Below are 14,840 nucleotides of genomic sequence, written 5' to 3'. Positions count from 1 at the left end.
TATGCAATGCTTTTTAATAATTCAGAAATTCAAAAGATATAGATGGAAATAGGATTATGTTAATTCTAAACAATCATTATACAACCAGTAAGTTTACTTCAAACACATCAAGCGATTATTCATTAAGGCAGAATTCTGAAAACCCAAAGATTTGATGGGTCGGTACGATAAAAAAAAGTGCAACTACTTTTGAATCTTAAGATTATACAAATGAAGTGGGAAATGCATAATGAAAATACAAAAAGAATGGGAAAGAATGTTTGAATTACAACGACTTCAATAAATATACTCTATAAAGAATTATTTTATTCACATAAGAAAACGAGCAACAAACAATCATGTTAGGGGATAGAGATGATATGCAAACCAGCTTACAAAGACTGACCAAAAAAAACAAGTCGATTACATGTACCATGTGCTACAGAAACATCCGAGTCACATGACAAAGTCTACCGTGACAAAATAATTGTTTTGGTGGTTTACCTCAAGTGTTTTTCCCCTTGCAGTTAACTGTGCAACTACTTAGTTAAGATGAATTCATAGTCTATCCTTTCAAAAGGACTTGGGGTCTGAGAGGTACGTCTCTTCCTACTGCTTGTGTTCTTGTATGCGAGACCACTTGATGTATTGTAACAGAACATCACATAAACAGCTTTAGACATCCAAAAGACCTATTGTAGTTTTGTATCACTGCTCTTGAAACCGATTAGCAAGTACGCTTCACATGAATGGAAGTGTTAAAATTATAATGCCAGATGACTGTTTTGTCTTAAATAAAAGCAACACGGTTCATGTAGGATCAGATTCTCATCCACTAAGTGCTGTTCTTATTTGAACATGGCATTGAAGGCTCTGCCGATGATCATCCTTCTGACCTCACTGGTACCAGCTCCAATCTCATAAAGTTTAGCGTCTCTTAAGAAGCGGCCCATTGGGTAGTCATTAATGTAACCGTTTCCACCTGTGAACAGATGCAAAAGTGAGTCAACTAGGACTTGAGTCATAAGACCTAGGCTTACTGAATTAGCAGGATTTCATTCACTGACATTGGGTGCGTCTCAATCAGCTCCTTATGTCGTGAATCAGTATATCGTGTACATGAATTCGGCCCTGGTAAGGACAGTAACTAAGCACCCTGGCACAATACGCATTGGGAAAGTGATGACTTTTTCCTCATTGTACAACATCACTACATTTATATTGTTATCATTTTTACTTTGTTTGTTACATATACGTGCAACATTTCAGTTGTAAATAAACAATAAATGTTAGCTAGATTATGTTTGTAACCTGTCTAGCGACGTGTTTATGTCGAAATATAATTAAATGATGGTTTGTATTTTAAAAACATCTATCGCGTGTCATTATGTGTAGTGAGCTGGCTCACATGATTTATGTTTTGCACTTCAGAATCGGTTCCCAACAGGGGGTAGTACCCCAGAGTGCAGTCTGGACGATGGGGCGGGGCGACACTTTTGGGCAGGGCGACACGTGTCGCTCCGCCCACCCCCAATTTTATTGGTTTATAATACCGCAATCTTATTGGTGTAGACGATTCAGGTCTGAGCATGCGCATTCCTTTAAGTACGATTTTATGAATGATTTGGCCGTATTAAAGAACTATTAAATACTTTAATCGTATGGCTATCTTATCGGTTTACCATGGTAATTTTAGTTAAGATCTATTGCTGTTTTATTGTACTTAAGACACAGAATTGATTAAGTTATTGTTTAAAAACGAACGCTTGGTGACACAGCACCTGTAGGCCTACTTCATTGAGATGTTTTACATTATAGCGCGTCATTCACTTGGCTTCTTTATACTTCTATCAGGATCGGTGGATCAGCACAAACTCGGAATTTTACGCAAAGGATGATAATTCACTATAAGAATGTAGCCTAATAGCAGCTGATTTTAATTTTTAAAGCACGACCGTTTTTGTTTCATTTTTTAACGAGATGCGTGCATTATTTGGTAGGCTACAAAGTGCAAAATAAAATGTTTAATGGCAAACTCATGTTTCATTGTTGTTTACCTGTTAATAAAATGAGGGCCTATATATGGTTCTGTAAAGCCCTATGTTATAGTTTTAAAAGATTCATGTTTTCTAATAAGTGTCAACTGGTTAACATGTAGGCTAGCTACAACTATCTGTGACTGCGACATTATAAAAATCCTATAATTTATTTATCCACCCCCGCATTACGTGTCCATGTTTTAATCTGCGTAGTATAGGCTACGGGATAAAAAATGGTTTTAAATATTAACACTCACATATTAGGCTAGCTGCATAACCATAAAAAAACACTGCTGTAAATCTGTGCAATTATAAGGCCTATAATAAAATAAATAAAATACCCAGCAGAGAAGTGATATGAACATGTAGGCATATTGCTTAAATACACTCTTGAGCACATAAATAATAATATTTGCTATAGCCTAGATCGACATAATAAATCTGTTTTAGTAAATAAATATATATATATTTTGTTTCACATTTCAGCAGTGCACGGTTTTTATTCCCTTTGTAGCCTACGCACAAACCCCAATGGCCAGGGCTTGTATGCTATTTGGTAGCCTATCATTGTCTTATTTGTCACCGTGGTTTTGCTTTAAAATAAAATAAAACACACTTTTGGATTTATACAATGTTTTACTGAAATACAGTTATCATCATTTGTGTAAAATCCCGAGTTTGTGTTTATTCACTGATCCTAATGGAAAAACGAAGAAGCATTTACGAATGATGTAAAATTCCGGAGCCCTGCATGAAATGCGGAAAAATATTGTCTAGCCTAAATCATCAGCCTATAGAAATTATCTCTCCTTCTATGCCAGTAATTAATTTTCATGCCGTCATGATCATTGCTCACTAAAAGTGGCACTGACTTTATCTCCAGGGTAAATTAATAAATACAATAGTATCTAGGCTAAATCTCAAACAGTGTATCATCAGCAACATAGGCTATTTCGTGATATCGCCTAGCCCTAAAACTGCTCAATATTATAGCCTATAAAGCTTACAATATTACTTTTTGTAAAGCTGCTTTGAAACGATGTGAATTGAGCGCTATACGAATACATTTTGACAGGAACTTCATCTAACTTGATTCGTAAATTCATCAAAACATTATCCAATTGATCGTTACTGAAATAGGAAATCGCCATGGTTATAACTTAATATTTCTGTAGTAGCTATGGCCAAACAGCGTCGTAGATCATCCATAAACTCCTACCATAGACTCGTACATAATGGAATGCGCATGCTCATGCCTTAAGCATCTACGCCAATAAGAGTGCTGTATTATAAGCCAATAAAATCAGGTGTGGGCGGAGCGACACGTGTCGCCCCGCCCAAAAGTGTCGCCTCGCCCCATCGTCCAGACTGCACTCTGGGGCTACTCAACAGGGGGGTCGCGGCCCACAAGGGGGCCTCAGCGAGCTCTGTGGGGGGTCGCGTCATATTTTGAAAGGTTTGAGCAATGAGCAATAAATAAAAATCCTTAACTTTTTTTCTATTCAAAATTGACAAAATGTATATGATGAGCGAGTTCATCATGAATCCATTTTCCAATCCGTGTTTTTGTCTTATCCTGAACCACTATGGTCCACCTATAATAAGTGTTTACATTGGGACTATTTTACACTGGTTCGGATCGCTGCCGCTGCGGAGTAGCCATAGACAGTAAAAGAAATGGACAGAGCCATCTCATTGGAACTCAGTTGAGACAGTTGAAGCCCATTTTTAGCGATTTCTGAGCACTTCCGTTCCTGACGCGCAGACTCAAACCGACTCAAACTAAGCTTGATGACGTGAGCAACCTGTCTGACAGACGTTAATCTTCTACTAGCTGTGCGTGAAAATTGCCAACGTTAATCTTGCAGAGACGGGGAAATTGAGCAAAGAGTTCTTTGACGTGAGTGAGCAGGAGTAAGTATTCCGTTGCTTTTATGGACTCATTATCTATGGGCTTCTCCCTTGACGGGACGTCCCCCCGATTGCCTGCGAGCTTCTCCTCCTGTCTGTACGGTAATTTCTGTACAGCGCGACAGAGAGTCGAGTGGTTATGACGCAATCGTTAGCCTTTTTTTACTAAAACTGTTTCTACGGGGCCATAATGTAACATAGAAGGTAATGGAGCACTTTATACATTGTCGTGTTTCTTTAGAAATAAATAATGGACAAATGGAGTCTTTAAACGCCTCAGATGTAAAGTTATTCGCTGTCAAAGTGATGCCAAAATGAATGGGAGTCAATGGAAATGCTAACGCAAGTGAAGTTCTGCTACAACATGGCGGCACCCGGCCGGCTTCAACTTCCGGTCGATGGATTACCCCCTTGGGAGTAGCCCAGTGCCTGCGTGACTCGTCATAGACCTACACAGAGAGAAGTAGTTCCGGCTACAATGTTCTTCCGAAAGATGCTTTATTCTGTTAATAAACGCAAGTTTATTATCGCTCACCATAGAGCCAAAAGCGTAAAAAATAAAGCCTCATATTGATAAAGCCTCACAAATAACATGCAAGTATTGAGGCCCCAGACAACAGTCATTTAGTAATAGCCTATATTCTTTCTTTTTCTTTACCTACACACCAGTGTGAATATTTTTGTTTTTGCATTTCAAATAGGGCCAATATATAGGCTTCTCCTAGGCTTACGTTTTTAAATTACAAAGGGCCTACTGATGTTTTTGTTATTGTATTTTCAACATTATAGGCTATTATTTGTGCATAAACATACCGTTTGTTTGAAAAAAATATATATTTTGTCATCCTTGCTGCAAGCTTACAAGAGCGATAATATCATTAAATGTGAAGGGGGGCCCTACAATATTTTCTTGGGAAAAAGGGGGTCTCAGACAAAAAAAGGTTGGGAACCACTGCGTTACGGGAACATAATGAGCATTAATGCTCCCTGGTTTTCACAGTGGATTGTGGGACGTTTTAGGGAGCGACCGTGTCAGTGCACTGGTAGGATTTTTTACGACTCCTTGATCAGTGAACTGAACTAGATCATTACTGAACTAGGGAGCTGATTGAAACGCACCTAAAATCCTGAATTGATCAATTTTTTATCTCAGAGCTGTTGACATATCAACAGGACTAGTCTAACATTGGCTGTCCAAATTGTTGGATCAATATATGTCCCATATACATTCAATCAACACATGAATGCTTAAAGATGCAGTAAGTGATTTATGAGAAACGCAATCCAAAATCCAAAACAAGCATGCCCTTACCCAAAAGGATCTTGCCCCTACTTTTATAGCCCAGCCCCCAAATCCAAAACATGCACCTCCCCCTAATGAGTACGCCCTTACTGCTGATTGGCTACAAGTGTGTTGTGGTGCTCGGTCTGATCCACTTTCAACAGTGTTTCTCAGAAATCGCTTACTGCACCTTTAATGATCAAAATGGATATGCAAACCAAATTTGCCTATACATTCAAGGAACAATTCATCTACGGCAACAGGTACAAGTTTGACTTGTTTGCTGTTTATCCACCCAGTAATTGTTAAGAATGAAGACAGAAGGGTTTGGCCCTGATATCTGTCTAAGGTACATTGAGAGCTTTTTCTCAGTTTTTTTTGCTGTGCTAACTACTAAGCACTCACCAAGGCATTGAATTCCATCCAAGGCAACCTGAGTCGCATTCTCAGCACAATAAAGGATTACCCCAGCACAGTCCTACAATAACATCACAAATCAATACTGCTACTACACACTCTGGAAAGACTGTATGCATAATTTCCAGGCTGATATGTAACATTACAAAATAAAGCATTCAAGTAACAAAAACTGTATAAAGAGCTCTTACCTTAGCACTGAAATGGCCTTTGTCACAAGCACGGGCAACGTTGTATAAATACTGTCGACATGAACTAAGCCGTGTGTACATATCAGCCATTTTTCCCTGCATTAGCTAGTTAATGGAAAGAAATGATTCATTTTATTGCCAAGGGAACATAGTTGTTTAATATCTTTTCATAACTTTACATGCATACATTCAAAAGTTTGGGATTGCATTTATTTAAAACACAAATCTTTAGTTACAATGGAGCGGAGCTCTTCTACACTGACTTTCTATGACGTTCAAAGCAGTCTATAGATGCTGGTTTTTAGAAGGCATGATGACGAGATGACGAACAGGAACATGGTTTGTGTAACATTATAAACACATTATTAGCTGTTTGATAACGTAGTCAAGCCAAAGTCTAATCATATCAATTACCGTTATGTGTCCGACGTTGTAGAGAGCAATAAATAAAGCGCATTACCATTCTGATACATTGACTTGTAGACGAGCCTGTATAATTCGCTCTTCCTCTTCTTCATTAGTTTTTGAGTTCTTCTCAAAACCAGTTTCAAATTTATTCAGTATTTTTGTAACAGGTTGAGTGCACATATAGTGCCATACTTCTAAAGCATGAGAAACCTCAAAATAATTACATGTGTGTGTGTGTATATATTGTATGTATATATATATGTATGTATGTATATATATATATATATATATACACACACAATATATACAGCGATCAGGCATAACATTATGACCACCTTCCTAATATTGTGTTGCTCCCCCTTTTGGTGCCAAAACAGCCCTGACCCGTCGAGGCATGGACTCCACTAGACCCCTGAAGGTGTGCTGTGGTATCTGGCACCAAGATGTTAGCAGCAGATCCTTTAAGTCTTGTAAGTTACGAGGTTGGGCCTCCATGGATCGGACTTGTTTGTTCAGCACATCCCACAGATGCTCGATTGGATTGAGATCTGGGGAATTTGGAGGGCCATTTCATTTTTTTAATGCCATACACGACCCATGACTAACCACGTGTATATATATATATATTTCCTGGAACACATAGGTGTAATTTGCGGGTGGGACATGTCCCCACCACTTTTTGCCAGGGTTGATTCATGTGTCCCCACCATTTTTTAAACATCTCACGGCACGGATGTACCAATACAAATTAATAAAACATCTCCAGTTAACTCTAGCAGAGCATTCATTTAGTTCGTTTGTTAAATAAGAGGCGATCTGAAATGGGTTGTTTTTGAAATCAAGTGACCAAAGTGCTCGTAATTTCCGCAAAATCCATTTAAGGACTTTTAATGCTTTTTAATGCCCCGCGGAAACCCTGTGCGATGTCTTCCCCAGGTAAGAAAACGTAATTCATCAGACCAGGCCACCTTCTTCCATTGCTCCGTTGTCTGGTTCTGATGCTCACGTGCCCACTGTTGTCGCTTTCGGCGGTGGACAGGGGTCAGCATGGGCACCCTGACTGGTCTGCAACAAACTGAGATGCACTGTGTATTCTGACACCTTTCTATCAGAACCAGCATTAACTTCTTGAGCAATTTGAGATACAGTAGCTCGTCTGTTGGATCGGACCACACGGTCCAGCCTTCGCTCCCCACGTGCATCAATGAGCCTTGGCCGCCCATGACCCTGTCGCCGATTCACTATTGTTCCTTCCTTGGACCACTTTTGATACATACTGACCACTGCAGACTGGGAACACCCTACAAGAGCTGCAATTTTGGAGATGCTCTGGCCCAGTCGTCTAGCCATCACAATTTGGCCCTAGTCAAACTTTTTTCAAAAACTTGCACTTTGAAACCTATTTCAAAGTTTGCATTCTAAGGCCACTGAAACGCCGTTGTCGTGTAAATGAACGGTCATAGCGCATAAAAAGTTTTCTGTTTTCAGTTGAAAACGGTGTTGTGTAAACGGCGCTAATGATTTTTAAAACGGAAATGAATCAATGCTGAACTTACTAAAACGGGACAATGACTTTCTTCTAGAGCTGCTGTACAATCAAAACAATCTTTGTTCCATTAATTTCCTGTTATCACTGTAAAACTGCCTTGAAACAATCTATAGAAGATGACTTGACTAGATAAACATAAAACATGACAAACACACAAATCCTTGCATATTTCAGTCAAAAGCATACCTGGAAGTGGCCAATTTTCTGTCCAAAGGCTTCACGAATATGAAGATAAGGAATTGCATGGTCAAGCACAGCTTGCATGATGCTGAGGGAATGTATAAGAAGGACAAAAATAACTCTTCGACAGTCTTTGTCAGTTTACATTTCTAAGCATGCTACTGGAAATAAACAGTAACAATTACCCAACAGGTCCAGAGGCCAGGACAAGTCTCTCTAGGTCCAACCCACTCATCATAACATATACTCCTTTATTTAACGGGCCCAATATGTTTTCCTCTGAAACCACAAAAGAACATTCAAATGATGTTTGGACGTCCAACACATTCAGACTAATATGCATAAAAATAAACTCGTGTACATTCACACACCAGGGACCTTGCAGTCTTCAAAGATGAGTTCACAGGTGTTAGATCCTCTCATTCCCAGTTTATCCAGCTTCTGCGCAGTGCTAAATCCTGCCATGCCCTTCAAGAACACAAGCACAATGTCTATGATATGACTTCACATTTGAAGTTGTAGCCTTATGGAACAACAGATTAAAAATGAAACATTCAATCAAAATCTGAATGCCAAGTGCAACGCAGTGTGAACGGTACACCGTAATCAATCATCCAAGAGGAAGTGGTTTGTCTTCTCTAACCTTCTCTATGATGAAAGCGGTGATGCCACGGGCTTCTGCCTCTGGGTTTGTCTTAGCATACACAATCAGAACATCTGCATCTGGTCCGTTCGTAATCCAGAACTTATTACCATTCAACACGTAGTGATCCCCTTAAAGAAGACAGCCAAACATGTGTTGTCACATTCTAGGAGCAAGATGTATCTTTTTTTCATTAGATAGCCATTCAAAAGCAGTTATGTATTATGATTAAATTATTTTTGCACGCAACATAAATCACTAATACGTCACTAAATTATAGTAGATGTTTTGCCAGTCACAAATTTCTTTAAAAGGCCCTTCCAAAGCATGCAATGGTATAAATAAGCATAACAAACATAAAATACAAACTCTAATAAAAAAAATTCACAATATATTGCTGTGGCGAGCAGGACGAGACGGAGAGCCGTGAGAAAATAGCGCGAGTACGGTAGCGTGACTGATACTGAGCGTCACCTGTGCCGGTCTCGTTTCTCTCATGGAGGAGCTTCGGAAGCATAAAAGGAGGAGCGACGACACAGTGAAGGATGAGAGCGGACCAGGCCTGGACATTTATGTTATGTTTTGGTTATGTGTGTGCGGCACTGCGGCAGTCTTCCGTGAGGCTGCTTTTACCTTCGTTTTGTGTTTATTTTTATGTGTAATTCTGTGAAATATTATTACAATTTAAAATAATAATGTTTACTATTTTAAAGTATTTTAATCTATTTTAAAATGTAATTATTTCTGTGATGACAAAGCTGATTTTTCAGCATCATTACTCCAGTCTTCTCTTCAGTGTCCTTCAGAAATCCTTCTAATATGCTGATTTGCTCCTCAAGAAACATTTCTTATTATCAATATTAAAAACAGTTGCACTGTTTAATAGTTTTGTGGATTTGATGATGAATAGAACAATTCAAAAGAGCATTTATTTGGAATAGAAATATTTTGTAAAATTATAAATGTTTTTACTGTCACTTCTGATAAATGAAATCTTTTTGAAATTCTTTTTTGACCTAAAACTTTTGAATGGTAGTGTATATGAAAGGACAATATATCACACAAATCAGTTAACAGATATACTGTAACATGCATGCATCTAACCAGTAATGACATGGCCATGGCACTGATGTAACAGTGCTTATTATAGCAGCAGACAGTGGTGACTAACAGAGCAGCACATAGAGTGATAACAGAAGGCCAGTCACCTTGTTTTTTCGCCTTCAGTTTCATGGACACCACATCAGAGCCAGCGTTGGGCTCACTCATGGCCAAGGCACCCACATGCTCCCCCGTCATCAACTGAAGCACAAACATTGTGGGGAAAAAAAACCCAACCCTAAAATCCATAAATAACCTAAATGCACTACTTAATTAGCCTGCATTTACAGTGTGGAAAATGAATTTTCCCTAATACATTATGTCATGGATCTGTTTTAGAAAGCTAGCTTAGAAAATGTAATAGACACATTAATATAAATCTTTTGACTCACACCTTGGGCATGTACTTCTCTTTCTGTTTCTGGTTTGCATGACGAACCATCTGATTTACGCACAAATTGGAGTGCGCTCCATAGCTGAGAGCAATAGCTGCTGACACACGGGAGATCTCCTCCATAACAATCACATGATCAAGGAAGCCCAATCCCGTTCCACCATACTCCACTGCACACAATCAAAACCGTTGAATCATATCAGACTATGCTCAATACGGTCTCAGCAACAGTTTTCTCATAAACAATATTTTTTGAAGACAGACTGTAAATAGGCCGACCTGGCGCAGTAACTCCGAGCAGTCCAAGATCACCCATCTCCTTCCAAAACTCCTAGTTTATAAAAGATCATATTTGTTCTGATTCATTAATCTGGATTATTACACAGAGACTCCTGAGATACTTGTCATGTACAGGAACTCACCCTCATGCGGGGAAACTCGTTGTTCTTGTCAATCTCATCAGCGTGTGGAGCGAGCTTCTCCTGGCAGAATCTTTGGATTGTCTGTCTGAGCTGGTGTTTAAAAGAAACATGTGTGATAAACGCAAGGGGGTCTGTCCACAAACAACATGAGCTGCCAAAAATCTCAACAAAACAATTCCAATGCACACATTTCATAGTGCTTTAAAGACTATCAAGGCATTGTAGAGACCAACAAAGCAAAATCCCCAGTGTTAAATGAACTCTCCTGGTGTACATATAGGTCCGTGGACCTATATGTACACCAGGAGAGTTCATTTAACACTTTTACCCATGTCAGGGTAAAAGAAGGCATGGGAGAACCTGCCTCAAAAAAAAGAAGAAGAATTTTTTTAACAGCACAACAACAAAACAAATATAAGATCAAATGTATACATTTATTTTTTGCATGTAATCATGTCCAACAGCTCCCCCATGCCTTTAAAGCTCCAGTCCGTAGCTTTTTCCCTTTTTGTCGCCATCTCTGTTCGAAATCTGTAACTGCAGTGATTCGCGGAATTATCATCTTTACGTGGGTTGTAAATCGGCATGAAACAGCGCGGATGAACACAGTGTTTTGAGGCGAGTGCTGCTGTCAATCACCGCGCTGTGTGGATACTGTCATTCAGAATCACAGATTCACTTTTTGAAAGTTTGACCAACATAAGAATTTTCACCGGAAAATGTCTTCTGAACAAGTAACATCCATTTTTGTTCTGATCAACTAAGGGGGGAAAAGCATTCGACATGACAAGCGATCGTTAGATTTAATCAGCGCGATTTACAGCAACCGTGCAAATCATAGCCTACTTTGCTCTCAAATTGTTCATGTTAACAACATCAGCATTGCGTGACTAACGTTATTTAATGTGTTTTATGATTACCTGTGTAGTTCAGAATTCATATTCTCCATAATAGCTAAACGAGAAAGGCACAACAAAGGAAACTCCATAACTGTGTGAATTAAGAAAACGTACTGTTACACGATTGAACTATTGAAATGTCTTACTTGTTCAGCAGAAAAAGCTGTCTCTTCTTCCGTTTCGAACCCCTTCGGGAGTTCACGCACCTTTCAAAAGCCCCACCGATGTGTATCCTTGTGTTTGCATGAGACGGTTTATTTCTCTTTCCACCTTAAATTCGAAGTACAAAGTCTTTTGGGTTTTATAACTGGTTAATCTCCAGTTGACACTGATGATTGTTGTCTGGATCCGCCATAAGTTTAATCATGTAAAGTGCTGCGAGAAAAGCCTATCTCTACATCTCCTCACGCACAGTATAGCCGGCTAGCCGAAACTCCTTCTTTATGTGTACGGGTGTGACGTAATGACGCAAAGACATGCTCGAATTTCCCGCGAAAACCCACCAGTACCACTGGAATTAAAATCATTATTACAAGCTAACCGTTTTGAATCTTGCTATGGCAAGCAGATAGTTTTGAACACTGGCTGAAGATGTTTTTTTTTTAAATAATTAATTTGGATTATTTTTAACTTAAAGTTACGGACAGCAGCTTTAAGAATAAAGTTATTTTTAATAACAATGAACAAAAGACAAAAACAGTTAATATTAATAAATTAAAGACATAAATTAATGATGTCAAAAAACCTTATAATAAATTACATATGTAATATAATATATATATATATATATAAAGAATTCTTTACTTCATTGGAACGGTACGCAACTTGGTAAAGGTTTTGGCACTTTCTGTGTCAAACACACACACACAAAAATATGAAGGTGACTTTTTTTTTTTTTTTTTTTTTTTTTTTTTTTTTACAATAATCTACCAAGTGACATCTTTTAAAAGAGAACAAACTTAAGTCTGTGCTCCAAAGCATTCGAGATTTATGACAGTTTAAGTTGGAAAATTCTTTTTCAGGTCCATGCTAAATAACTCAAAAAGTAAATAAATGGATTATAGATAAATATAATTTAGTACCAAAAAATCCCCTAAAAATACAGAATAATAAATAAAAATATATTATCGAACTAAAATATAGTACAATAATTTCATTGAAATAAAAAAGAAATTGGTCATTTTTGATCTACACGCAAACAGTACCAGAGGGTTAAATGTATTTTCTTCCCTTTTACTCCTGTGATGTCACTACTCCAGTTGTCACATGATCCTTCAGAAATCATTCTATTATGCTGATTTGGTGCTCAGGACAATTGTCTTGTTATTATCAATGTTGAAAACAGTTGCACTGATTAGTATTTTTGCAGGATTCTCTGATGAATAGAAAGTTTAAAAGAACAGCATTTATTTAAAACAGAAACTATTGTCACATTATAAATGTCTGTGCTGCATCTTCCACAAATATGCAGTACAGACATTTATCATGTGAAAATGCAGTGTAAAGAAAATTCTATTTCATGCATTTAACCTGAAAACCATATATACAATAAAATAGATCTGGATCATGAATTTATATTAGACTAAGAGGGACATTTGCCACTTCCTCACAATGAGACTACCATGTCCAAACAATATGCAATTGCAATATGTTCAATAACAGATTTTTGTAAGTGGCGTTATGTCCACCAGTTCAAGTGGGCTGCTGTAAAAACTAACGAAGGGCATCTGAAACGATCCTGTCCAATCAAAACGCGCAGACCGTTCACACCTACCAGCACGAGCACGGTCATTTGACACAGGCAGCACGAAGACTGACGTAACGTTATTATGAAAACCGTAAAAACATGTAACTTTTAAACTATCCGTTTAAATCTTATACATTTTAATTCCAATGTTGGATCTGTAGTTCGTGTTTTTTTTTCTTTCTATGTCAGGTCAAAAAAAACGACAACCGTGTGAATGATGCTCTAATTGAAGTTGAATATTATAATTGCCTGGCGACTAAAACGAATACAATCTCTTATAAGTTCCCAGAATTGTGTCAAAGGTCATGATCATGTGAGCTAGCACGGCAAACTGACTCATTCCAACAAAAATTCCTACAAGACGTAAACAAGAAACAGTGACATTTCACGAGCTTTGGCTCTCGGTTAGGTAGCTGGGGGTGTGTGTGGGATACCTGGATCTGCTCCTCGGTCAGACCGTTCACAATGTCGTCCACTGGAACAGCTCCAACGCAACCGCGTCGCGAAACACTAACATTTGCCACTCTTTGACAAAGACGCAATGCTCTTCTGACTGCAAACATTTTGTAGTGACTGCAGGATGTAGACAGAACAAAAAGGGAAAACGCTTAACTGCACTTGGACGGGTGAAAAGCTCAGGAGGGCAATCCTAAACTTCCCTAAAATGCACTAGAAGGAATTGCGTTCTCCTTCTGTTCTGTTGTGTTGCGTGACCTCTGTCTGCCATTAGAGCTTTACTGCCTCCTACAGCGATGAAGTACAAACTACAGCCCAACTCCCACAGTAAAAAACGACTAAAAATGATATATTTTAAAAACAGACGCCTACATGTGATTTTATTTTAAAAATCATTTTATAGAAGTGAAAAGCATGAATTACCTTCTAATTTGCGGAGGAAAATGATATTATATTTTAACAAATCAATATGTATAGCCTAGTTATTATATAGGATAAAATATTTTTGATTATTATGTTTTCAAAGTAAAAAGTAGGCATGCATTAGAATTTAAGATGAAAGGGCCATTTCCAGAATCATCACATTTGTCTGGGTTTTATTTTAAAAAATTAAGTTTATTTTATTTTTTATTTTCTGTTATTAGTTATGTACATTGTTTTATGTTATTTAGTTCATGTTTATTTCATTATTTTAGTGTCATATGTGTTTTGTGTTATGACACCATAATTAAAAAGTCAATTTTGATTTTAATTTTAAGTCATTATGTGACAGTAACAACAAGATTTAATAGCCCCAATAGGTTTGCATTAGCCTATAATACATCGACATACAATTAGGCATTTTTAAAATATACAGTCATCCAAATGCTAGTTTCACCAGTAAAGTTTTGACAAACACAAACCTTGTTTATGTATGAATTAGCCTACAGGATCAAATATATAGTAATATTGTAATAGCCTATTATAGTAATATTAGAGGCCTATTATATTAGGCTATTAAGCATAAAAACTTTAAAGTATTTATCCGTTTTGACATTTGCAAACCTTAATTTTCTTAAATATAATTTAACATAAATCTGAGAAATAATCAAAATCATTTGGATAAACAATGCTTTATAATATTGTTAGATATCTATATTGCATGTAGAACAGATGTGACTGATACATTACAATAAACAGAAGTGGAATAGCCTACTACAGAGAACGAGGAAATGAGCTATCA

The 14,840-nt window shown here is 37.7% G+C and overlaps 1 protein-coding gene across 1 annotated transcript; it reads right to left on the bottom strand.

The window, feature by feature from the left end:
• ivd (isovaleryl-CoA dehydrogenase) lies at positions 1–13,872 on the bottom strand. The gene is made up of 12 exons (XM_056266350.1): positions 13,597–13,872; positions 10,517–10,606; positions 10,374–10,425; positions 10,095–10,264; positions 9,808–9,901; positions 8,600–8,730; positions 8,328–8,424; positions 8,142–8,235; positions 7,963–8,044; positions 5,820–5,924; positions 5,617–5,689; positions 1–961 (listed from the first exon to the last, which is right to left on the bottom strand). The coding sequence occupies exons 1-12, from the start codon at positions 13,723–13,725 to the stop codon at positions 828–830; spliced, it is 1,251 nt and encodes a 416-aa protein (XP_056122325.1). The 5' UTR covers positions 13,726–13,872; the 3' UTR covers positions 1–827.
• Between the last annotated feature and the right edge of the window lie 968 nt (positions 13,873–14,840).

This window comes from Rhinichthys klamathensis, unplaced genomic scaffold (genome assembly GCF_029890125.1).
Source record: "Rhinichthys klamathensis goyatoka isolate OS25496 unplaced genomic scaffold, OSU_Roscu_1.1 h1tg000247l_1, whole genome shotgun sequence".
Classification (NCBI taxonomy): Eukaryota; Metazoa; Chordata; class Actinopteri; order Cypriniformes; family Leuciscidae; genus Rhinichthys; species Rhinichthys klamathensis.
This window is presented reverse-complemented; position numbering and strand designations above follow the sequence as displayed.